This window comes from Synchiropus splendidus, chromosome 1, assembly GCF_027744825.2.
Source record: "Synchiropus splendidus isolate RoL2022-P1 chromosome 1, RoL_Sspl_1.0, whole genome shotgun sequence".
NCBI lineage: Eukaryota > Metazoa > Chordata > Actinopteri > Syngnathiformes > Callionymidae > Synchiropus > Synchiropus splendidus.
Window position 1 is genome coordinate 23411382 of NC_071334.1, and position 22426 is coordinate 23433807.

General features: G+C 47.9%; 4 protein-coding genes across 14 annotated transcripts; 2 read left to right on the forward strand and 2 right to left on the reverse strand.

The window, feature by feature from the left end:
- Positions 1–177: 177 nt before the first annotated feature.
- Positions 178–4330, forward strand: a1cf (apobec1 complementation factor). 6 transcript variants are annotated; one of them, XM_053875922.1, is made up of 13 exons: positions 178–298; positions 883–1027; positions 1151–1285; positions 1394–1524; positions 1595–1833; positions 1932–2093; positions 2219–2316; positions 2391–2528; positions 2667–2811; positions 3170–3408; positions 3475–3611; positions 3689–3846; positions 4043–4330. In XM_053875922.1, exons 2-13 carry the CDS (start codon positions 932–934, stop codon positions 4186–4188), a joined length of 1824 nt encoding a protein of 607 aa, XP_053731897.1. In that variant the 5' UTR covers positions 178–298; positions 883–931; the 3' UTR covers positions 4189–4330. The 6 variants fall into 6 exon arrangements, with proteins under 6 accessions (XP_053731897.1, XP_053731934.1, XP_053731916.1 ...); XM_053875959.1 differs by having other exon boundaries at positions 3689–3737; XM_053875941.1 differs by having other exon boundaries at positions 3194–3408.
- Positions 4331–6097: 1767 nt separating this feature from the next.
- On the forward strand, positions 6098–7641 carry LOC128765320 (cytochrome c oxidase assembly protein COX11, mitochondrial). The gene is made up of 5 exons (XM_053875985.1): positions 6098–6171; positions 6635–6908; positions 6970–7125; positions 7191–7316; positions 7385–7641. The coding sequence occupies exons 2-5, from the start codon at positions 6657–6659 to the stop codon at positions 7565–7567; spliced, it is 717 nt and encodes a 238-aa protein (XP_053731960.1). The 5' UTR covers positions 6098–6171; positions 6635–6656; the 3' UTR covers positions 7568–7641.
- Positions 7642–7663: 22 nt separating this feature from the next.
- arg1 (arginase 1) lies at positions 7664–10259 on the reverse strand. The gene is made up of 8 exons (XM_053875972.1): positions 10160–10259; positions 10020–10092; positions 9784–9955; positions 9150–9309; positions 8988–9082; positions 8494–8598; positions 8237–8373; positions 7664–8179 (listed from the first exon to the last, which is right to left on the reverse strand). The coding sequence occupies exons 1-8, from the start codon at positions 10256–10258 to the stop codon at positions 8001–8003; spliced, it is 1020 nt and encodes a 339-aa protein (XP_053731947.1). The 5' UTR covers position 10259; the 3' UTR covers positions 7664–8000.
- A 154-nt stretch (positions 10260–10413) lies between these two features.
- heatr1 (HEAT repeat containing 1) lies at positions 10414–22313 on the reverse strand. Of its 6 annotated transcripts, none has more exons than XM_053853178.1 (45): positions 22165–22313; positions 21643–21792; positions 21359–21575; positions 21137–21278; positions 20608–20709; positions 20394–20534; positions 20111–20322; positions 19916–20046; positions 19755–19836; positions 19583–19684; positions 19399–19513; positions 19187–19288; positions 19012–19104; positions 18849–18940; positions 18561–18772; positions 18367–18488; positions 18099–18296; positions 17867–18029; positions 17660–17808; positions 17401–17593; positions 17167–17333; positions 16963–17088; positions 16652–16891; positions 16457–16579; positions 16290–16387; positions 16074–16226; positions 15895–16013; positions 15704–15825; positions 14624–14752; positions 14328–14552; positions 14129–14258; positions 13867–14048; positions 13702–13748; positions 13509–13632; positions 13258–13398; positions 12878–13176; positions 12649–12799; positions 12399–12575; positions 12198–12332; positions 12022–12126; positions 11757–11919; positions 11548–11693; positions 11317–11475; positions 11121–11229; positions 10414–10570 (listed from the first exon to the last, which is right to left on the reverse strand). In XM_053853178.1, the coding sequence occupies exons 2-45, from the start codon at positions 21782–21784 to the stop codon at positions 10482–10484; spliced, it is 6369 nt and encodes a 2122-aa protein (XP_053709153.1). In that variant the 5' UTR covers positions 21785–21792; positions 22165–22313; the 3' UTR covers positions 10414–10481. The 6 variants fall into 6 exon arrangements, with proteins under 6 accessions (XP_053709153.1, XP_053709152.1, XP_053709151.1 ...); XM_053853177.1 differs by having other exon boundaries at positions 19012–19107; XM_053853176.1 differs by having other exon boundaries at positions 14120–14258; positions 19012–19107.
- Between the last annotated feature and the right edge of the window lie 113 nt (positions 22314–22426).

A 22426-nucleotide genomic window follows, 5' to 3' on the forward strand; every position in this document is an offset into this window, starting at 1 on the left:
TATAATGAATGTGAAATATATAATTCTCTGTACAAAATACGTTTTCTTCTTTTGTGTGTTGCTAAACTAGAGATAGGAAAGTGTGTTTGTGGGAGCTCATGATGCCTGTGTGTGTCTGTGTGTGTGTGTGTGTGTGTCACAGATAGCAGGTTAATGGTTAACACCGGTGGCTGGTAAAGCTAACACAGCAGGACAGTGAACCTTTGGAGTTTGATATGATGAGATCACACACACACACGGCCCTCAGAATGAGGTGGCTCTGATCGGTGGAGGAGGTGATCTCCCTGGAATTGCTCAGGTAAGCTGTTTATTTTTTGTTGTCGAGTCAGGAGTTCAGTTTTTGTTCATTTGAGTTCATTTCCATCCGGCGTCTCTTGATCTACCCCCACTGTGCTACTGCTACTGGAAATAAATGTGTACTGACTGAGTCTTTCTGTGTGTTTCCAATTAATTGACAACAATCTTTTCAAATGCATCTAGAAAGATTATTTGTGAAGAATCACACACAATAATACTTTTGTTTTACGAACCACTAAGAATATAAAATAGCATTGCTTGAATTGAAACTTTTTTTCTTTATTCTTTTTCTGTGTTCAATATCTGTGGTTGTTGATAGGCAGAGCAAAATAAGAATTCAGTGTTCAAGGTCCAATTCCATCTCTTCTGTGTATTTGTAGGACTGACCGACTCTGGGTCCTTTCACATTTAATATAGATTTTTTTAATTGACACTTTTTTAATTGTATATGGCTCATACTCAATACAAGAAGTGCGTGTTTGTGGAAATGTAAACAGATTTGTGTTAGATCATGCTTTTTTTCTTGCTAACAGTGTCTACTTGTTGTTGTTCACAAAACTTGTTTTTCATCTGCGTGGTTTGCAGTGAGCGACGTTAATTTCCCTGATTCACGCACCGCTGTCAATCACACCTAATGGAACCCAATCAAAAAGCAGGAGGGGATGTGCAGGCGCAGAGGGAGGCGGGACTTCGGGCGCTGACAGAGCGCACTGGCTATCAGCTGCAGCAGGTGTGTTTAATAATTTTGTGCAAGACGCCACGCTCTGTTTGTTCAGACGTGATCAATCTTAGAAACCTTCACGTGACACATCAGAAACCTCATCATTCATGTTGGGGATTGGGGGTCCAACAGGAGAATGGGCAGCGGCGCTACGGTGGCCCACCGCCCGGCTGGGATGGGCCCCCTCCGGAGAGAGGCAGCGAGATCTTTGTGGGAAAACTTCCCAGGGACCTTTTCGAGGATGAGCTTGTGCCACTGTGTGAGAAGGTGAGAGAGCCCAGACGCAGGGAACTGCACCAGTACCAGGATGGTTTATGTTGAAGGTACTGCCTGAGTCTGTAGTGCTGCTTTGGTAACACAGTCCCGTATGTACAGTTTGGGACCATCTATGAGGTGAGAATGATGATGGACTTTAATGGAAACAACCGAGGATTCGCCTTCGTCACATTCAGCAACAAACAGGAAGCTCGAGCTGCAGTGAGGCAACTCAACAACCACGAGATCAGGTAACCCTGTCACTGATGGTAGCACAGGCAGTGACATTACTTCTACGCCATCCTGTTGTCATTGCCACAGGACTGGACGTCTTCTGGGTGTGTGTGCGAGTGTGGACAACTGCCGTCTGTTTGTCGGTGGAATTCCAAAGTCCAAGACTCGGGAAGAAATCCGTAGCGAGATGACAAAGGTGACAGAAGGTGTTGTAGACGTCATTGTGTACCCCAGTGCCGCGGACAAGTCAAAGAATCGTGGCTTTGCCTTTGTCGAGTATGAGAGCCATCGTACGGCTGCCATGGCCCGAAGGAAGCTGCTGCCAGGTCAGTCGCTAAATGATGATGCAGTTCAAGTGAGAAAAAGCCATATGATCTGCCATGTGCCATGGAATTATTGTCATTCAGGTTGGTACTTGTTGCAGGTCGTATTCAGCTCTGGGGTCATACCATCGCTGTGGACTGGGCAGAGCCTGAGGTTGAAGTGGACGAGGACACAATGGCGACAGTCAAGATTCTTTATGTCAGAAACCTGATGCTCCAGACAACCGAAGAAACAATTGAGAAAGAATTCAGCATCAGACCAGGTAGCAGCCCTGAGAGAGAGGATCTTACACACACACACACACACACACACACACACACACACGCACACACGCACACACACACACACACACAGTGTCAGAGTGACTGACTCTCTGTTGTGTGCCAGGGTCCGTAGAGAGGGTGAAGAAGATTCGGGACTACGCTTTCGTCCACTTCAGTCAGAGAGAGGATGCCTTAAATGCGATGAAGGCTCTAAACGGGAAGGTACCAGAAGCGGGTGTGCAAGCAAAAGCATCTTTATAAATGCTTGGTGGATTAACCGTGAAAAACCTCCGCAGATAATTGACGGATCACCCATTGAGGTCACACTCGCCAAACCTGTGGACAAGGACAGTTATGTCCGTTACACACGCGGCACAGGTGGACGGGGAAGCTCACTGATGCAGGCCGACTACACAGCCTACACCCTGAGCCAGGTAGTACCTTAAACCAGCCAAGACCAGTTCAGTCACAGGATCTCACAAGAAAAGCAATGTGTCAAGTGGAGCCTGTATAGCTGCACTCTAGGAGGAAAAGTCCAAAAGTGCAAAGCCACATTCTTGTTCTTTTCACAGGTGTATGATCCTGCAACAGCATACCTTGGTGCACCGGTATTTTATGCCCCACAGGCATATGCAACTGTTCCTAGTCAATTCCGCTTCCCCACGGCAAAAGGTCATATGGGGGGGCGGGGTCTGATCAGAACACCATCAGTTAGAGGTGAGTACCGGACTCCCAACTTCGCGGTATCAGCCAAACCCAAGATGTTTCAATCTGTCAATCAATATCTGTATAATGGTTGGGATGACCGTGACAGTTGGGGATTGACAGTTTGAACCATAGACTGATTGACAGTGAAATGACTGCATTTAATGCTGAATCAGCTCAACAAGGAAGTCTGAACAAAACAGTCAATTCACAAAAAAATCTGATGTTTATCTGATCAAACTGAAGTAGCACCGGTTCTGGTGTTGCCACAATGACAGCTGGAGCCTGCCAGCCCTGCCCGCGCATCTCTCTGCTTGCTATGATTGGTCGGTGATTTCCAATGATTTGATTGGTTCCACTTCTCCTGTAGACATTTACATGACTGTACCTGTAGGGGCAGCGGGGGTGCGGGGTCTGGGGGGACGGGGTTACCTGGCATATGCTGCTGGAGGTGGAGCTATGAACCGAGCCATAGGCGGTGTTGGAGGTGCAGTGTCCTACGGTACCAAGGGAGACAAGCAGCTGGATGAGAAGCTGTACGACCTCCTCCCTGGCATGGAGCTGACGCCCATGAGCCTGAAGACCACTGGAGGGAAACCAGCAACCCAGGTAACAGCATTGCAGCAGTAATGTTGGGCAAATCCAGATCTCACCATGTTGCTGTGGTGGCTTCAGGTTCTGGAGGAGGTCTGTCAAAAGAACAGCTGGGGACAGCCAGTCTATCAGCTACACTCTGCCATCGGGCCAGACCAGAGACAATTGTTCCTATACAAGATCACAATCCCTGCCTTGACATCCCAGAATCCAAATGTGTGAGTAGCGCAAGCAATTCCAATCCCGTCGCTCGGAGTGATGCGATGGGCAGCAATGACAACCTCTCTCTCTTCAGACATCCCTTCACCCCAGCTAAACTCTGTACAGCCGTAGAAGAGGCTAAGGTACACGCTGCTGAGCACGCACTGCAGACCCTCGGCCTACAGACAGAGGGCGCCACTGCAGAAGCCGCGTGTGCTCCAGGAGCCGCGGTGGCCTCAGTGGCCTTCCCAGGTATGTGAAGGTCCGTACCAGAAACAGAACCTTCACCTTTATGACACACTTGGCAGTTTGAGAATTTGATTCAGATCCCTATTGCCCCATTAGGAATAGGGTCTGGGTCATTCCAGGATCTTGTCATGGTCGAGAGTCTGCTCTTGTTTAGCCAAACGTTAGTTTACACACACTGACTCGGAGGTGGTCTCTGCAGGCTACGCCCTGGCAAGCAACGCAGCAGTGGCGACCCTGAAGCCGACGGTGTCTCTGGGGCAGGACCTGGCTGCTTTCACTACCTACGACGGTTATCCCGCCTTCGCTGTGACGACTCGCCATGCTGACGGATATGGTGTCTTCTAATCCACTGAGACAGCAAACGTTTGAAGCAAAGATCAAAAAGAGTCGAAGAGTGGGGAACCATCCCACCTCCTGGATCTAAGCCCCGTCCCCTCCAGTTTCATTTCATGTAAATGAATAAACATTCAAATGTTTTTTGCTTTTACATACATTGTGTTTACTAACAAGTACTTACATGTCTCAAGTTGTAGCCTATATTTATATTCTTGAAATAATCAAAATGTGACATAAATTCAAAATGTGCCATGTAAGCATGGGGTCCATTTTTTCTTGTTATCATCTCTGTTTTACGGAACAGCACAGAGTTCTGCGATGTCTGTAGATGATCCATCCCATCCTGTTTATGAACATCGCCAAATAAAACTCCAAAGAAGTTTTTTCAAAATCATTATTATTATTTTATTATTAATTAATCAAACTACACATTAATATATATCCATTAATATATATATCATATTGAAATTCCCAACAACACATTGGTGAGAATTTAAGTATATAACCATTTTACATCATACTAAACAGCTGAATATTTTGATTTCAAATTGATCAATAACATTGTGTCCAACTTGAATAGCAATTGAAGGACAGGTTTTTATTTGACTCCAGTAATTTAATTAAAAAAAAAAAAAAAAAAAAAAATATATATATATATATATATAAGGGGCTGTTCGCTCCTTGTATGACCGGAGCAGGGGCATGGTTCGCATTGCCGGCAGTAAATCAGACCTGTTCCCGGTGCATGTTGGTCTCCGCCAGGGCTGCCCTTTGTCACCGGTTCTGTTCATCACTTTTATGGACAGAATTTCTAGGCGTAGCCAGGGGTCGGAGGGGATCTGATTCAGGAACCACAGAATTTCATCTCTGCTATTTGCAGACGATGTTGTTCTGCTGGCCTCATCGGACCGGGACCTTCAGCATGCGCTGGCTCGGTTTGCAGCCGAGTGTGAAGCGGCCGGGATGAGGATCAGCACTTCCAAGTCTGAGGCCATGGTTCTCGACCAGAACACGGTGGTTTGCTCTCTCCAGGTTGGTGGAGAGTTCTTGCCTCAAGTGGCGGAGTTTAAGTATCTCGGGGTCTTGTTCTCGAGTGAGGGAAAAAGGGAGCCTGAGATTGATAGACGGGTTGGTGCAGCGGCAGCAGTGATGCAGTCGCTGTATCGGACCGTCATGGTGAAGAGGGAGCTGAGTCACAAGACGAAGCTCTCGATTTACCGATCGATCTACGTTCCCACCCTCACCAATGGTCACTAGCTTTGGGTAGTGACCGAAAGGATGAGATCGCGGATACAAGCGGTCATCGGTCATCCGGGAGGAGCTCGGGGTGGAGCCGCTGCTCCTCCACATCCAGAGGAACCAGCTGAGGTGGCTCGGGCATCTGATTCGGATGCCCCCTGGACGCCTCCCTGGGGAGGTGTTTTGGGCATGTCCTACCAGGAGGAGACCCCGGGGAAGACCCAGGACTCGCTGGAGAGATTATGTCTCCGGTCTGGCCTGGGAACGCCTCGGGATCCCCCGGGAGGAGCTGGAGGAGGTTTGTGCGGACCGGGAAGTTTCGGCTTCCCTGCTCCGAATGCTGCCTCCGCGACCCGACCCCGGATAAGAGGCAGAAGAAGGTGAAGGTATATATATATATATATATATATATATATATATATATATATATATATATATATATATATATATATATATATATATATATATATATATATATATATATATATTTTTTTTTTTTTTTTAACACATTACTGAACACTTTTGTTGCGAAATACCATGTGTCCCGGAACCAGTTTAAATGATATTTTGATTGATAAAAATATATAAATGTGGGTTTGTATTGAAAGAATTTTCATTTAGCAACAAAGTTGCTCTGTTTCGTAGCGATACTATTGTCTGACGTCACTTCCGTGGCCACAGCGGAACCTTCCACATGGTCGGAATTGAATTGTTGACGCACATTGGCCCGGTTATGTCAGAGTGGAGCAGCAGGTAATAAAAACACAATATACTCGCTTGATTTTTCAATACGTTATAACACCATTGCCAGTACGCAATTTTATTTTCTTGGCGCGTCTTATTTTTTGTTTAGCTTTATGTATCGCAGTGACTGTCCCTGTCAATGACAAACACACCCGCTTGGTTTGTGATATTGAAGAGTTCATTGATCAGAAGACTTGACTTCTTCACGTGAATAATTCGAGTTATCTGTCCTGGATCCAGAACCAAGAAACAGATAATATTTATGTAGACGTCATTGTGTACTTGTGAGGTAACTGTGAGCCAATTTTTAGACTCACCTTTTTGTGTCCGCAGACATAAGTGAGTTGCGATGTCGTCTCTGTCAATACACAAATAGAAAATACAAGTTTAGTTCTTCTTAAGTGGTAGAGAAGGACATCACTGTTGTTGCCGGTGGTACCTGGTGATGATATTTTCAATGTTCTTCACACAGGTGAGTGGCTTTGCTTTCCATCATGCTGCTTCTGCGAAGGCTTTGCCGCACTCCAGCATCATCAGTGCTGCTGGCCCCAGAGTGCTTGCTGTGCCGCAGGTTTCCTATTAGCTCCCTTGCTCTACGCCGGGGCATCAAGAGTCACAGACGCAGAAGCCAAGAGGAGGCTTGGAAGCAGCGCAATAAAACGGTGCTCACATACATTGCTGCCGCCGGCGTTGGTATGGTTGGATTGTCGTACGCAGCTGTGCCACTGTACCGACTCTACTGCCAGGTAAGTGGGACGCGGCTCAGTCCAGAAGCATCTGCTTCATCTCTGGCATTTATGTCTCCAGGCATCAGGCCTTGGTGGCACGGCAGTGGCCGGACATGACTCTGAACTGGTGGCAACGATGGAGCCGGTGAAGGAACGCGTCATCAAAGTGGCGTTTAATGCAGACACACATGCAAGTATGCAGTGGAACTTCAGACCACAGCAGAGTGAGATCTACGTAAGAACTCTCTGTGCCCTCTCCAGTAGGACGAGCAGCACTTGATTCACACCCACTGTTTTCAGGTGGTCCCTGGTGAAACAGCTCTGGCGTTCTATCGAGCCAAGAATCCAACTGACCGAGCCATCGTGGGTATCTCCACCTACAACGTGGTTCCGTTTGAAGCGGGCCAGTACTTCAACAAGATCCAGGTGAAAAGAAGTTTTAGAATGCTTGAGCTGGTTCATCTATGTTGTTAAAACCTCATCTCTTCCTAAAGTGCTTCTGCTTTGAGGAGCAGCGTCTGAACCCTCACGAGGAAGTCGACATGCCCGTCTTCTTCTACATTGACCCGGACTTTGACTCAGACCCCCGTATGGCCCGTGTAGACACCATCGTTCTGTCTTACACTTTCTTTGAGTCCAAAGAGGGACAAAAGTTGCCCCTTCCCGGGTACAGCTGATGTCAACACTTGCTGCTCATCATGTGTGATTTATAACTGTACAAATGTTTGTAAATAACACCATTGATGTATCGAAAATAAATTAATTCTCATTTATTAACCAGCTGTGATTTCTGTTTTCTCATATCACCAATATAATTTTTCCTCCGGATTTGTTTACTCACTGTAGCGGACACTTGGGTAAATTAGGCACATGGATTTAAATGAATCAAAGGATTAAAATGTTAGCTCCTTAGCTATTTAACAATTAAAAAGGGAAATGAGAAGAATGGAAAATTGAGCAGACTTTGATTCTATAGCCCGCCAGTAGATGGCAGTAAGACGTCTCCATTGGACAAGGAAAGCGCATGTGAATGTCAAACCCAAACTGTTTGTGACCCATCAGGAATCATGTTATGTGAAGAGGTTATGTGACTCAGTACATGTCCAAGAGTCATTTGTCTCCTGGACTCGGAAGAGGGAGGACGTAGTCCGGTGAGTGGCTTCCTTCACGTCGTCGTCCAAAACACGCCAAGAGCAGGTGCTTTGCCGTGGTCACCGTGGACTGGATCTCTTGGTCGCTGCGACCCCTCCGAGGATTGACCTCCACCATGTCGACCCCAGACAGCAGACCTGGGAAGGCTAAATGAGTGTCCGAGCTTTGGCGTTAAATATTCGAGTCACCTTTACCGGTCTGACAGAGCTGCTCGCTGATATACACCCCCTCTCTGTAGCTGAGACCCCCGACCACAGGTGTGCCCGTCGCCGGGGTGACGGACGGGTCGATGGCATCAATGTCGTAGCTCAGGTGGATCGGCTTCTTCACCCTAAAAAAAATAGTGATCTCCTTCTACTACACTGTGATGATTGTATTTCCTTTATTATTATTTTCAACAACGCGTCATAGGTTTAACCGAAGCTTTGCTGGTGTTGAGAAATTCGCTCACCTGACGGACGCGTGATCGCAGGTCTCTTCCATCACTCGCGAAATACCGAGTCGGTCGACGTCGGACATCGAAAATATCTTCACCCCTAAATACTTGAGGATGAAGCTGTAAAGATGAAGTGGTGTAAAGACTGTTATGCATCAGCTGTAATCTTAACCTCAAACGTTTAGATTATTCTTTGTATTTGCCATATTTGAAGTTCAATGCAATCAAGTCTACAACCAGTAAAAATAAAATAGACTCAGGTACAGAAACTGCTGAAAAGGGTGGTTAGTGAAAAGGAGTTGCTGACAGCTGTGGAGCAGTGTTTCATGGATGCTCTACTCTAATGTCACACGGGGTGGATACTGAAGTTCCTCAGATTCTCCTTGTCCTGCAAGAATGTACTTCACAGTGAAGACAGTAGCTAAATCGGGTACCTCAAAAATAATAATGGAATAATGTAGCCACTTCACAGTTATTCTCTAGCAGAAAATGCTGCCTCAGTACTTAACTGTTCTTCTGGGTCAACGTCCCTCAAGCCGATGTAGATCAGATCTTGAGCGGACACACATGGTTGCACCCATGAGAAATTTGGCAGGGCCGGTATCTGCCAACAACAAACATTGATCATCACACATTCCATTCATTGCATCCCACTGTAGCCCGACTCGGACCTTTGACCTCAGCTCGCGCAGCAGGAAGGACATGGGCTGCCCGTGGAAGTTGCCCGTTGGAGTCGTCAGAGGAGTGTTGATGTCAGCGTGAGCGTCGACCCAAACCACACTCAGATCCCCGACCGCTGTGGCATGACCCTGGATCGACCCAATCGCCAGGCTGGATGTCACGAGTAAAGACAGACCATGAATGAAGACCCCTGTCTCAGATGTTCCAGGGCCTCGACCGCCATGAATGGGTTCATTTTATTACTTGGAATAATAAAATCCTGAGCCGGATTTGTCTTGGATGTAAAAAGGTAAATATTCTGGGAGGCCCTGGAGTTCATTGACATTGGGTTGTTTGTCGTACCATGGATGATTGACAAGCACCATGTTTAAATATTTACACACACAAAAATGATATTTTACCTGCAGCAATCACTTCTATTACAGTCACAATATAGACTAGACTTAAACCATTTTTAAAGATAAGTCTCAAAGGACAAACAGTGAATGTTGAAAAAATATTTAAAGGAAATAGTATCGTATGTATGTATTGTATCTAACCACTAGGAACACACATATATATATATAAATATATATATATATAAATATATATGTATATACATATATATATTTTTTTCCCACTCACCTGTGGTCTCCGCCAATCATCAAAGATGTGTGTCCCTCATTTTTCACTGCCTGCACAGCAGCAGCTAGTGTCCGATTAGCTGCTCCCACAGCATGCACCCGCTTCAAGGTGCCCACGGGCTCTGACTCCAGATCCTCAAACTTCAGGTTCCCATAATCCTTCACAGTGCATCCTGCAGATGGGCTTCTTGTAACCGCTGGCCAGGAATGAAAGCCAAAATCTTCAGAACCACTTACCAAGATTCCACAGACCCTCTAACAATCCTGCATCCCGGATCAGATCAGGACCCAGCTCCACGCCCTGCCTTGGCTGTCATTCACATACAGACTCCATAAGTGGACCTGAGTTGTAAGAACCAGATAGTTGATGGCATCACCTGTCCCTGGTAGAATGGTGCCCCGACGATTCCCACCGAATGATGATGACTGTGATGAAGCCGTCGGACGGTGGACAACAGAGGCCGGTTCCTAATCATCATTTTCGTTCTTAGTGACTGAGCGCAGCACCTTGACACAGCCACTGTGTCACAGTAATCATTAACATACATTGCCAGCCCCCACCATCCCTCACATTTAAAAGCACACTCTCACTGTCTCGCATCCACACACACAAAGTAACTGGAGTCTTAATGAAGTCTTTAATTTGTAGAAAAGGATAGAATTGAAGTGGCACCATTTTGTTAATTGTTATTCAGCGTGCTAGAAGTAGCTCTGCAGTGGCTCTCCGAGGATGTTCTCCATCTCCTGGATCACCTTCTGAACCAGCTTCTCCACGTCCTCAGACTCATCTGAAACACACACGTCGATGATGAGTAACTATCCATGTGGGCTTGTTTATGCTGCCTCGTGGGGACCAATACTTGATAAAACACTATCCTCATGGGGACCTTATGTCTTAGTGGGGACCTTTGGCCAGTCCCCACAGGTCTAAACCTCAATTTGAGGATGAAGACTTCAAAATATCAAGGTGATCATAATTGGGTTTCAGTTTGGTTCACAGTTGTGGTTAAGGTGAGCCATGTGTTTAGGATGTTTAAGTTCAGGGAAAGGGAAAGCATTATGGCAATGAGAAACCTCACAATGTCCCCACAAGGATAGAAATACAAACGTGTGTATATGACATCTGGGCCTGTCCTCACAAGGTTTAGAGGGTTAACATGTCAGGAAAAGTATTTTATTATAATTGGGTGTAAAGTTTGGTTCAGAGTCCTGGTTAAGGTTAGCCATGTGTTATGGATGGTTAAATTAAAGGCCAGAGGATTGTGAAAGCATGATGTCAATGAGAGGTCCTCACAAAAACAGCGAGACAAACAAGTGTGTGTCTTTGTGTGTGCTCACCCTCCATAAGTTCGGCCAGGAAGGGGATGGTCTCTGGCAGCAGAACCATGTAGTTCTCCTTCAGTTGGCCGGCAACCTCCATGAGGCTGGCCAGAGCAGAGAGACGCACCTGCAACACGAGCACACAAGTTAGACGAAACCGGAACGCTGGATGAGGCAAACCAATATGTGTGTGTGTTCCTCCAGGTTTGTCTACCTGTGAGTGCGAGTGGCGAGTCTTCAGCAGAATCTGGTAGTTGAGCGTTTTCCAGTGGGAATCGTCGGTGAGCGAAACAGCAAACTGTCCGATGCAGGGAACCAGGTGAGAGTTCACCATCTGTTGGTGAACCTCGACCTCGTCCACCGAGTTCTCCAACTGGACAAAGACAGCAGCACAGTCAGACCTGTGAAGTCTCAACCTTCAAGTGCGTGGATGAGCGAGGGAGACCTGGTCCACCAGGGGGAGCAGCAGCGCCTCAGCCCGCTCTTTACTCAGGAAGTGATGTGTGTCGTAAAGGAGGATCTTGTGCAGGCAGTCGAGGACGAAGTGCAGCAGCAAGGTGGTTTTCTCCTTGGATTCAAAGGCCATCTCATCTGCACATAAACACCTGGTAACTAGACTGAAACAGGGAGTGTCATCAGAACAGGGACACTCACCGGTCTTGGCTGCGTTTGTCCGTCTCAGCGCGTCCGATAGTGGCTTCACCAGGTTTCCTGCAAACAGCACGAACAACCCTTTCAGCCGATCTGCGATGCGATCGCACAAGCGGAAGAAGGTCAGCAGACGCTCGTTACTGCCCGATTTGCTCCACTCCAACAGCTGCAGACACAGAAGGTGGCGTCGTCAGGTCAGTGCTTCAACACTGAGATCCATTAGGCTGCGTCACAGTCATTACTGAGCGAACAGATCAGGTGACACTACCTTGAAGAAAAAGGGTCTGAAGGAGACTTCAGACAGCTTCAGCACCATGACGAGAAGACAATCGATGACTGAACCTTCAACCAACGAGGTCGTCGTCAAATCACCCTGGAAACGAGAGCTAGTTGGACGCAGATCCAGACAGGTGGACAGACGGAAGGACAGCTGAAGAGACAGACCTGACAGTGCTGAGCTCTGAAGTCCAGCGCCGACAGAAGGAGGGTGCTGAGCTCGGTTTGGTGATGGTTGAGTGTCTCACGCTCCATGTGACTCAGGTGTTCCTTTAGGATGCTCATCAGTGCCCCCAGGTGTCCCTGTAGAGGAACAACATCACTTCCTGCGCTGGTCTCCCTACTGTCATTTCTGAAACGTTTGCTCACCTTATTGTCCTCCACCAAAACATCGTAGCAGCGGCTGAGGACAGGCAGGAGGACTCTGGGGGGCAGGCGGGAGGCCAGAGAGGAGCGAAGCGACAGTAGTCGCGTGGACAGTTGCATGCTGGCAGGAGATGCCGTGGTAGATGGGGATTGTTCCAGCATCCAGGTCAGACGACAGACCTACAGGGACGACATTTTAAGAGTCACAACAGAGACCGTGGCACAGGTGGACTAGGGGGAGGAGCTTAATCACCTGCAGGGTGGAGTCCTGCAGGTATGGGCTGATGAAGTGAGGTAGCGTCTCGGTCGTGCGCTGCAGAGCGGTGACTGCACTCAACAGGTAAATGTGATTCGTCACCAGGTCATTCCTCTCAGTGAGGGTCTTCAACACTGTTGGCATCAACCTGGGGGGAGGAGAGCAGGATGTGAGGGCTCAAATGTGAGGAGGGGAGGTTCATCTTGAACAGCTTGCGATCACATACCTGGGCAGGTGTGAGATGGCCAGTGCTCCTAGTGTGCTCACAACCTCAGCAATGCAGAGCAGGGCGCTGCCGGTCACATTCTTCTCCTCATCCATTGATGTCACAATGTCCACCAAACATGGCAGGACTGGGACAAACGCCTGCTGGTGTTTGGAGCCAAAGTTGCGACACAGCAGCTTGAGACTGTAGAGGGCAGTCTGGCGATTGATGGCGTGTTCCGCAGCCCCCTCTGGGTCTTTGCCAGGGTATTTGCCAACGATAGCCAGCAGGTCGCCTGTTAGCTGCATGAGTTCCTCCACCTGAGACGGACAAGAGAATCGGTAATGTGCGAGCGACTTGGCAGGTGGCAGAGGCTGCGTGCCAGGGGTGGGAAGCGTTACCTGCTGCGGGTGCCAGGCCGTCTTGTGCTGCAGCCGGTTGTTCAGCAGCTCCATTGACTTTCTCCTGACCAAAGACAGCTGGTTTCCCATCAACCCCCTCATCACGGTGATGAAGGTGCCAGCAGGCAACAAGGCGTTTACCTGAAGGTGAAGAGTTACAGTCTTCTATAACTCCGACCCACTGGACAACACGTGATAAGAACCACGGGACTATTGCAGCCCAATGAGCCCAGTCTGGTTTCAACACTCACCTTATCCAGGACATCATAAACTTTGTTGAGAAGTGCTCTCCAAAACTTTGCGGTTGGTTGGTCAGCGTTCTCCTCCACACAGAGTGCCACCTGGTGGATGTAACGAAGGATCTCCTCCAGCAGTCTGGTGACACACACATCATCATTTGGCTGCTGTTGAAGACAAGCTGGAACTGAGGAAATTTGTACTCACATCTGCTGTTGCTCCTGAAGACACTGGTTTTCTCCACAGTTGGACACCTGAGAGAGACACATTTGCAATTTTATTATTTTCATTTTCTTTTCAGGATATTACTGCTGCTTGTGAGGTGACATGCAGGCGTGACATTCATCAGTCAGCCCATTCACTGTGGCTCACCTGGCCAATAAAAGCGGTCGAGCCGAGCAGCTGAGCCATGAATGAGACAGACAGGAACTTAAAGTGTCTTAGCTCTTTGCTGCTGTGAGTCTCCAGACTAAATATCAGCTCCTCCATGTTTTTCTCATCATCCTGTGGCTTCGTCTGAGCTCGCCTTCGGACAGGTGGCCGCTTCACCGTGGCTGAGCAGGCACAGACATTTATATTAAATGCCAGAACACGGTGAGAAATTCTGGTGATCTCCAGCACCTACCACCATTACCTTTGTCTTTATCCTTGGGGAGTTCCTGCAGGTGCTTCAAGATGCGGATCAGGGTTGTGAACTGATCTTGGACATGGAAGTGACTGCACAAGGAGATCCAGAAGTCCATGTCCCGCTCCAGTGCTGCATCCTGCACCAAGACCAAGAGGTCAAAGAAAAAGCAGATCACCACAGATCGTCCTGGTACTTTGACTCTCACCTTCTCCGTGGACAAGTCAGGCGCCTGTGTGGCGTGCATCTTGAAGAGGAGCAGCATCAGAACCCAGAGGTACTGAGCAGGGCCCAGTGTGCTGAGTAGCTGTGTGAGGACAGCATGTTGGCGGTGCTCCGGCACATGAGGCCGTGCATCAACAAATACATGTAAGATCCTGGTGACCATTGCATCCAAGTGTGCTGAGGACTCATCACCAGATTGACCACGGGCCTGAGACAGGACAACAGTTTTAGAAAAAGATCCTCAAATGAGCGAGTTATCAGATGGGGTCGAGCGTTCACCTTGATCAGGGCCGGAATCACCATCTGGACCGTCTTGTCGATGACCCTGAAGCTGTAGGCGTCGTCCAGTCGCAGGACGCTTGCACCCATGAAGGTGAAGATGGACATGATGTTGTGGAGGACTTTGTCCTGCACACATGAGCAGTGGCATCAACACATATGCACCATTAAAAAGGCAGAGACACTTATACACAAGTGTGAGAATGAATGCGTAGGTGAGATACAGTAGCTGGTGCACTTGCGCAAAATGACTGTTTGATTGAATGCTGTTCCCAGCGCTACACCAAATGTCATAGAAAAAGTCTGTGACAAAGGTCACTGCAGTCACATCGAAGATTGAGTTGTATGCATCAAGCTCATGAAACATGACAACAGTATGATTTCAGCGATTACGTAATTGTCAGCAGACTGGTCACTCTGTCTCAATCAAAGGAATCCATTTCTTAACGCGGACACTGACATCATTTTCCTGAAATTGTGTTCTTGTGAATATGTTAACTGCACAAAGGGAAGCCAATCTGTGTCTTGTCTGTGCTTGTGTCAGTGTAAAGGGTCCCTCTATACAGAGCCTAGCAATACCACTATGCCACAAGTGCAGTGTTTAGCAATCTGCACCGGATCCTGCTCCAAGCCCAATGATCAGAAAGGCCTTAAAACCAGATGTGGGTTGGCTCTGCCAACCTGACAATCTCATCGATTGTTATTTTATGACAAGTCAACTAAAGTTTCTTTATTTGCTCTTTATTTTTTTTTCGAATGCAGTGTCTGCATTATTCACCGTTTTGTGAGTAAAATACTAGGGCCCCAAAAAGTGCAGCAGGTCACTTAGGTTTACTTTACGAATTTATCGAGAACAAGTCAGTTTGAAGACCAAATGGATTTTGTTTTTGAGATGTCATTTGACGCTTGCCTGAGTCTAAGATGTGAGACAGCCGCTGCGCCCAGGCCACAGCTGAAAGCTGAGAATGCTCATTAACTCCATGTTAGGTTTGCTCTCAGCACAGATTGAGATCACTTGTTTTAGCTTAACATAACACATGTACGTCAATCCACACCAGGCGCTTCAGTGTGCATACATACAGGGAAGATGGCGGCTGCTGCTCCCAACAGCAGAAGAGCATGATGGTGAGTCTGAGGGACATCAGATCCTCGGACACACTGGACCACTAGCTCAACACTGAACTTGTCCTCATCCAGTAGACCTGCCGAGTGGAAGTTTAGAGTGTCCAATATACCGGATTGACAGAATCACGCTGTGCTGGTGCGCTTACCTGCTGCCTCAGTGGCGCCTCTTGCAGATAGCTTGTTGCAAATGTTTAGCAAACAGCTGAGCAGCAGTTGCTTGGTGTACTCAATATTCGTGAGGTCATTGGACTCCACCTCCAGACTCCTGATGACATGATTATTACATCACACCTCGTCCCGTAACCATATCAATCAAAATTGTTACCTGGCCAGCAGTGAAAACAGAACGGGCACCAACATCTCTACTCTCTTCAGTTTCTTCTTGTGCAGCAGCAGCTCCAGGATCAGAGTCACCCTCCGCCAAGACAAGGTGTCTCCTGCTGGTCCTCCAGAGCTCTCCTTCTCCACCTTGTCTTTTCTGTAAAACACACAGGTCAGCGGATGGAGCCGATCAGGAGGAAGACAGAATGACCTGAGTTACCTCAATCTGCTGCGTCTGCTCTGTTGCACTGTTGCAGCCACCTCTGACCTCTCAGGCGGGCAGAGCAGACCCACGAGCAACGCTGCATCTACAGACAGCTGCACATAGACAGGTGATTTAGGGCAAATTTTAGGGACAAAGGCGAGTGAGGGGAACATCAAACTGACCGCTTTAAAGACGCTGCCAACAATGGAGTGGGTCACAGAAGAGTCCAGCAAGTCAAACATGATGGACAGTAGCCTCTTTTGGACATTTTCATCTCCCAGGGCATCAAAGAAGGAACGTGATATCTGGAAGAGGTTGTATGTCATGGCCTTTGTGGAATTCTAAAATGAACTTATTTCTGGATTAGGTTACGTTACCAGCTCAAGTGCCATGGTCTGGCAGCTCAACTGTTCTGGGTGAGGGGTTGTAGAAGTTCTGAGGGCTCGAACAAACAGGTCCAGACACCGCTGATTCTGGGCCAGCAGGGCAGCAGACGCTTCGTTGTACTTCCCCAAAATTAGCTGAAGCAGCTGGGCGTCTGATTGCAGCAAATCAGGAGTGACCACACACTGGTCCAGGAGACGCTCTAGTAGTGGCAGCAGCTCTGCCAGCACGGCCTAAAGAGGGCAGTAAAGGTGAGATTGTTCTGGTACCATTGCTTCAGCATAGGCTAGGTTTTGATGCTCACCTGTCCATTTACCAAACTCAGCGATCGCAGTATTGCAGCGCCAGTGTAGGATGGGCAACATGGTGCCAGGACGCTTTGCAGAAGTGGCTTCAGGCTTACCTGCTGCTCGTGGAGTGAACCAAGAACCTGGGAACCAGGAAAACAAATGAGCATGTGGCAAGTGGCATGTTGCATGCCACTAACAGTCCAGATGTAAAACCTTACCGTATTCAAGTATGAGGGGTCAGCAATGATCTCCTCACTTGTTCCGAGAACCTTCACTATGATTTTCTGGAAATTACCAAAGTTGGAATGGCTTTGAAGAACACTCAGTGCTGCTCGCCGGACCTCGCACAACGGAGAGTTTAGGCAGCAGAGCAGCGAGGGGATCACTGAGAAACAATTGAATTATGAGTCGTACGACCAAAACAATAGCCTGCCTCACTAGATCCTCCAAACCTGGTGAGTCGTCAGCCATCAAATCCTTCAGTGATGCGGCTGGCTGGACCTTGAGCAGAGCTCCGCCCATGTACAAAGCTTGAATTTGAGTGACAGCAGTCATCTTCAGATCAAGTTGGTCGCCACGGTTACTTCCATATCCCCACAACAAACACAGGAAGCGGAAGAGAGTGGAGGGCTGCTCGAAGTGGTCCTATTGGACAAATACGAGTTAGAGTATGTGTCTTTGATCATTTAGATTTGTAGCAGAGATCGGAACCTGGACGAGGAGCTTCAGCAGCTGTCTGAAGCTGCCCGAGTGTGGGCCTACTCCAGCACCACCGATGAGCAGGGTGAACAGTTGACAGATGAGGCCCAGATAACAACAGGTGTTTGTGTCCAACTTTTCTGGATTCCACCATTGCTCCCCTGGAGACACAGATGTGTGAGTGTGTGTGGATGTGTGTGTTGGTGAATGAGTGTATACCTTTGAAGGCTGGGTTAGAACAGCGCAGGGTGGAAACGAAGCTCCTCAGCAGCGAAATGAGGACAAATGTGAACTCAGGTTCTGACCCATGACCTGACTGACACCTTCTCAGGTAAGTGCTGAGAGCATCACAGAAGTCCCCGGCGCCACAATGTGCCACTTCCTGTAAAATAACGGAGCTCAGCCAGATGCTTGTTTGAAAGAAAGAACCTGCTGGAGTCCAATGATTCACCGGAATGTTCTGTTTCTGCGCTGCCTCCATCAGCAGGGGCTCTAGAACCATGTAAATTCTCTGGGCCATCAGCAGGTGTTCAGTATCCCTTAGCTCTGCAAGGCTCAACAACAGCATGTGTGTAAGGACCAGGAAGGACGGCTTTGCCCGAGCACTTCTTTCCCGCTGCTGCTCCATTGCCTGAACCAGCTGCTCCAACTGAAAGAGACACTCCGGTTATATTCCATTATCATAGACTATTGAGACAAACTGCATGTAGGAGACTCACTGCACGCCGTTTGGTGAGACGTTCCATGTTGCCAAGTTTTCTGGTCACAGTTACAGTCAACTGTTTATTGATCAGAGGGATGATGTCCTGCTTGGCCTTCTGCTTCAGCAAGGTGTCCAGCTCTGGATGGAAAAAAAGACATGGCTAGGACACGGAGTGACCCATGCTGTATGCAACCATGTCTCCATTGTTACCTTCTGCCCAGTCACAAGTGAGGGGATGCCGAGCCACTACCACAGAACGTGCAATGCAGCATGTCATTTGGAACTGTGGTGAGTCCATCTGGCTGGTGTTGACGACTAAAAGGGGCAGCAGCTGCCAGCCGGCTTTCTCGAGGGCTTCCTCCCTTCCCTCGCCAAGCTGGGGGTCCGACAGCAAACGCATGCTTTGCATAATGACTGGCAGCCTATATGAGGTAACCATGGTTACCAGAGTCTGAAGATGGCGTTCATGATGAGTGTGAACTTGTGTCGTTATCTCACCAGGCTTCAGAGTCTTCTCGAAGGTAAATTTGCAAAGTTAAGTCAACAAGAGTTGAGACGACTTCATTCGGATCAAACTGGGTAAATAATTTCTGAAACAACACGATTGTCAATCAACAAGTCAAATCAACCACCTGCCAATCAAGTCTGAGGCATCACTAACCTCCATGACCTTGAGGGCAGCAGCGACCACATTGGGAACATCATCCTTCAGTCGCTCCAAAACAGCACTCCTCAGAAAGCTTTGGTCAAAACTCTGCTGCATCAAGGAAAAAAAAACAAGGTCAAAATGCAAACGCACTGGAAGAGAACAGCTGATAAACAGGGGGTTGGTTTACCTGCTTGGTGGCACCAACCAGGTGCTCCAAGGCCGACACTCTAACAGGCCACTGAGGGTGCTGCAGGCTCAGAAGCAGCGTTGTGTCCGAGTCATCCACCACCTGACCAGATGCAAACAGAATGACATTGCCATTTGGTCATCCTGAGAAAGGCTTGTACGCCACACTATAGATTGGACCCTGACATTATCCGCCTAGTGACAGTGACTCACCTGGAACTTTCCGCTGGTGACTGACAATGACAGAAAGTCATGGAAGATGTGCCTCTGTTGTGGACTAATGTCCGTGGCATGACCTGCCAGCACATCGTCCAGAATCCCACAGTACCTGAATGACACACCAAGAATTCTCAGTCATGTTCGCTGCCTTGGAGCAGGATGGTGTATTTGTCCTTACTTGTTCTCCAGGACCCGCACAAGTGGTTGTAGCCGGCGCTTTAGGACATCTGCGTTTTCAGGTGTCAGCTCACAGCGAGTCATGAACTGATCCAGCAAACACCTTCAGAGACATACAAGATAATCAGACAGACACAACCAATGAAGAATAAGTCAACAGGAAGCGAGGTTACCTGGCCAGGGTCTGATTCAGGTCCCTAGTCAGAGGAACATCATTCAAAATGGACTCCAGAACACCAATCTCTGGGGCATCATCTGCATATGTTAAAAAGGCTCTCAATCATTTGTCACTTCAAAACGTCACTGATCTAGTACATTGTCATCAGGGACTCACCTGAGCAGCTGACCACAACACTGACCAGGTAAGGAATGAGCTGACTCACAAGAGGAGTGACGTCATAAGATGATGACATTAACTGCAGTGTTGGAACCAAAGACGGGACTAGGACAAGAGATGTGCAGAACCTGAAGGACACACAGCAACATTAACATAAAGAAGTGAGCACAAACATAAACAGAGTTTCAGTACCTGGTCCCAGCAGCACCATCCCGCTGGCTCTGCAGTAGCACCACCAGACAGCAGAGTGCCTCATGAAGCAGCGTCGGCAGCTTCAGCAGGGGTTTGGTGACTTGCACTGCCAGCGTACCTACAAGCTCATCCTTCAGTGTCGTCCTCACCGCTAACTGACTCACCAGCATGTAGGATGCTGCTCTGTAGTCGTCCAGAGGAGAACGCAGTCCCTGGCAACAATACCAGGCCACGTGAGTGAACGTGGCACCCCAGCCAACAGATCTGAGACTAAGGTACTCACCTGCTGCAGATAAGGCAGCAGCTTGGCGATAAAGCTGTCTGTGATCTGCGGGATGGCGTGCACCGCTGGGACTATGGTGGAAGAGTAGAAGGAGAAAACAATCCTCAGCTGTGGGGCACTGCCTGTGCACTCAGGAAATGCCTTGAAATGGAGGAGATACAAACAAATGACATACTGACTGATTAATGAAGGAGCTGGTGAAGTAGTGACATACCTGGACAGCATTGGACACCATCTGACACACAAAGTCCAGGAAGCTCAGGTCTGAGTGACAGTGAGTGATCAGCGCTCCTCTGGACAGGGGCACACCTGCTTTCTGTAACACACACATGACCAAGTCAGCATTGAATACAGCCTCATGGGACAAAATATTTTTCTGACGAAAAATGCCGACTGTCCTAACCCGATGAGAAGCACTCGCACTCCTTTCTTAGCATGACATACAAGACAGACTGATACCAAACCAAAACAAAAAAAAACAAAACTCTCCTTTGTGCTCATTGCAGGTTTGTTCAAACAATTATTCCATCAACCTCATTACATTTAACATTTACCTCACTTACTTTTCTTTGTGTTACATTACATTGATACATTGCATATAGCTCAGCAACATTTCTTACATTTTAGTGAGACCAAAAATTTCAGTGACTCACAGATAGAAGCAGACAGAGAAAACAGAAGGATCGATCATCAGGAGCACAGACAGACTGATCAACTGTAAGGCTGCCAGAAAGCTAAATCACCTTAATGGGGAGTAGCCAGCTCCATTGGTGGTTTGACTCCTTGATCTTTATCATCTGGAGCAGTCGCACAAATGTGTTTGTGTGATGATATGGAAAAGCACATGCCAGGAGACTATCCACGTTGTACAGCTGCACATGAAAGCTGGGGACACATACACAGAAATCATACGTCACATGGTTGTTCAGTTAACAGAAGCAGTAAAGAAGAAACAAACAACATACCGTTGCACCAGCCACTCAATGCACTTATGTGCTGGTTTCAGGAGAAAGTAAGGCGAAAGACGGGTGAGGAAAAGTGAGATGTCACTGTCTAGTTTCTTGTTGACCTCTTTCGACTGGACACTGCGTTCAAGGGTCATCGAGGCTGAGCTGAAGAGTGTGTTCGTAAATTCCAAAAACAAAGGTTCGATTCCAAGCAACTGCTCAAGTCCGCTGCATCCTAATGTAAGTGACAGAACGGCATCAGACAGGGAGAGACACAGACAGAGACAAATACAAACACTGACCAAGGGCATGGAAGGTCTCCAGGTCAATTTCTGCAGCATCTTTGAGGTCAAAGAGCAGAGAGGCAACCTGTCTTTTGGTCAGTAGGTGTGGGTCACTTTGGGGAAGAGCGAGTCGTTTCAGCTGCTGGGCCAACGACGTCATGATGGAACCTGAATGTGGATGACATCAGCAGTCGCATCGAAAATGTTTTGGTGCAACATTGACAGTAAGAGATTGCAAACGTTGTTGACAATGTGAGTTTTTAAATGAGTTGCTACGAAGGCTATTGGACGTCTCTGTCTGAATGAAAACCTGAGACCACTGGGGGGGGGGGGGGAATCGATGAATCCAATCATGAACCCAAAGCAACAATCGTATTCTGTGAGGGAGACTTTTTCTTCAAGTTTCAAAAGCCCATCCTTTATCAAAACCTCTCTTTACTGACGGAATTGCTTTTACTCGTATTGTGGACAATAATGCTGAACGCGACAAAACGGTAAGAAATTTTCACGAAAAAAGTCGATAAACAAGAAACCACTTACCAGTTATTCACGACTCACGCGGTGGCAGAACACGTTGTTGTCATGCATGGGGAAGTACTTCCGGGTTCCCCGGCTGCCGAGGCTCTATTTTAGCACTAGCGTCTCCTGTCGGTAGGCTGCAGCCAGTTACAAGGACGTGACAAAAAAAGGTCAATGCTCACTCCGGCCACACGATGGCAACAAACGACTGCTATAAAACCGCCAACATGTTGACCAAAACAACGAAGGAAATGAAGTTCCTGTAGTCGTATGCCACTGGTTT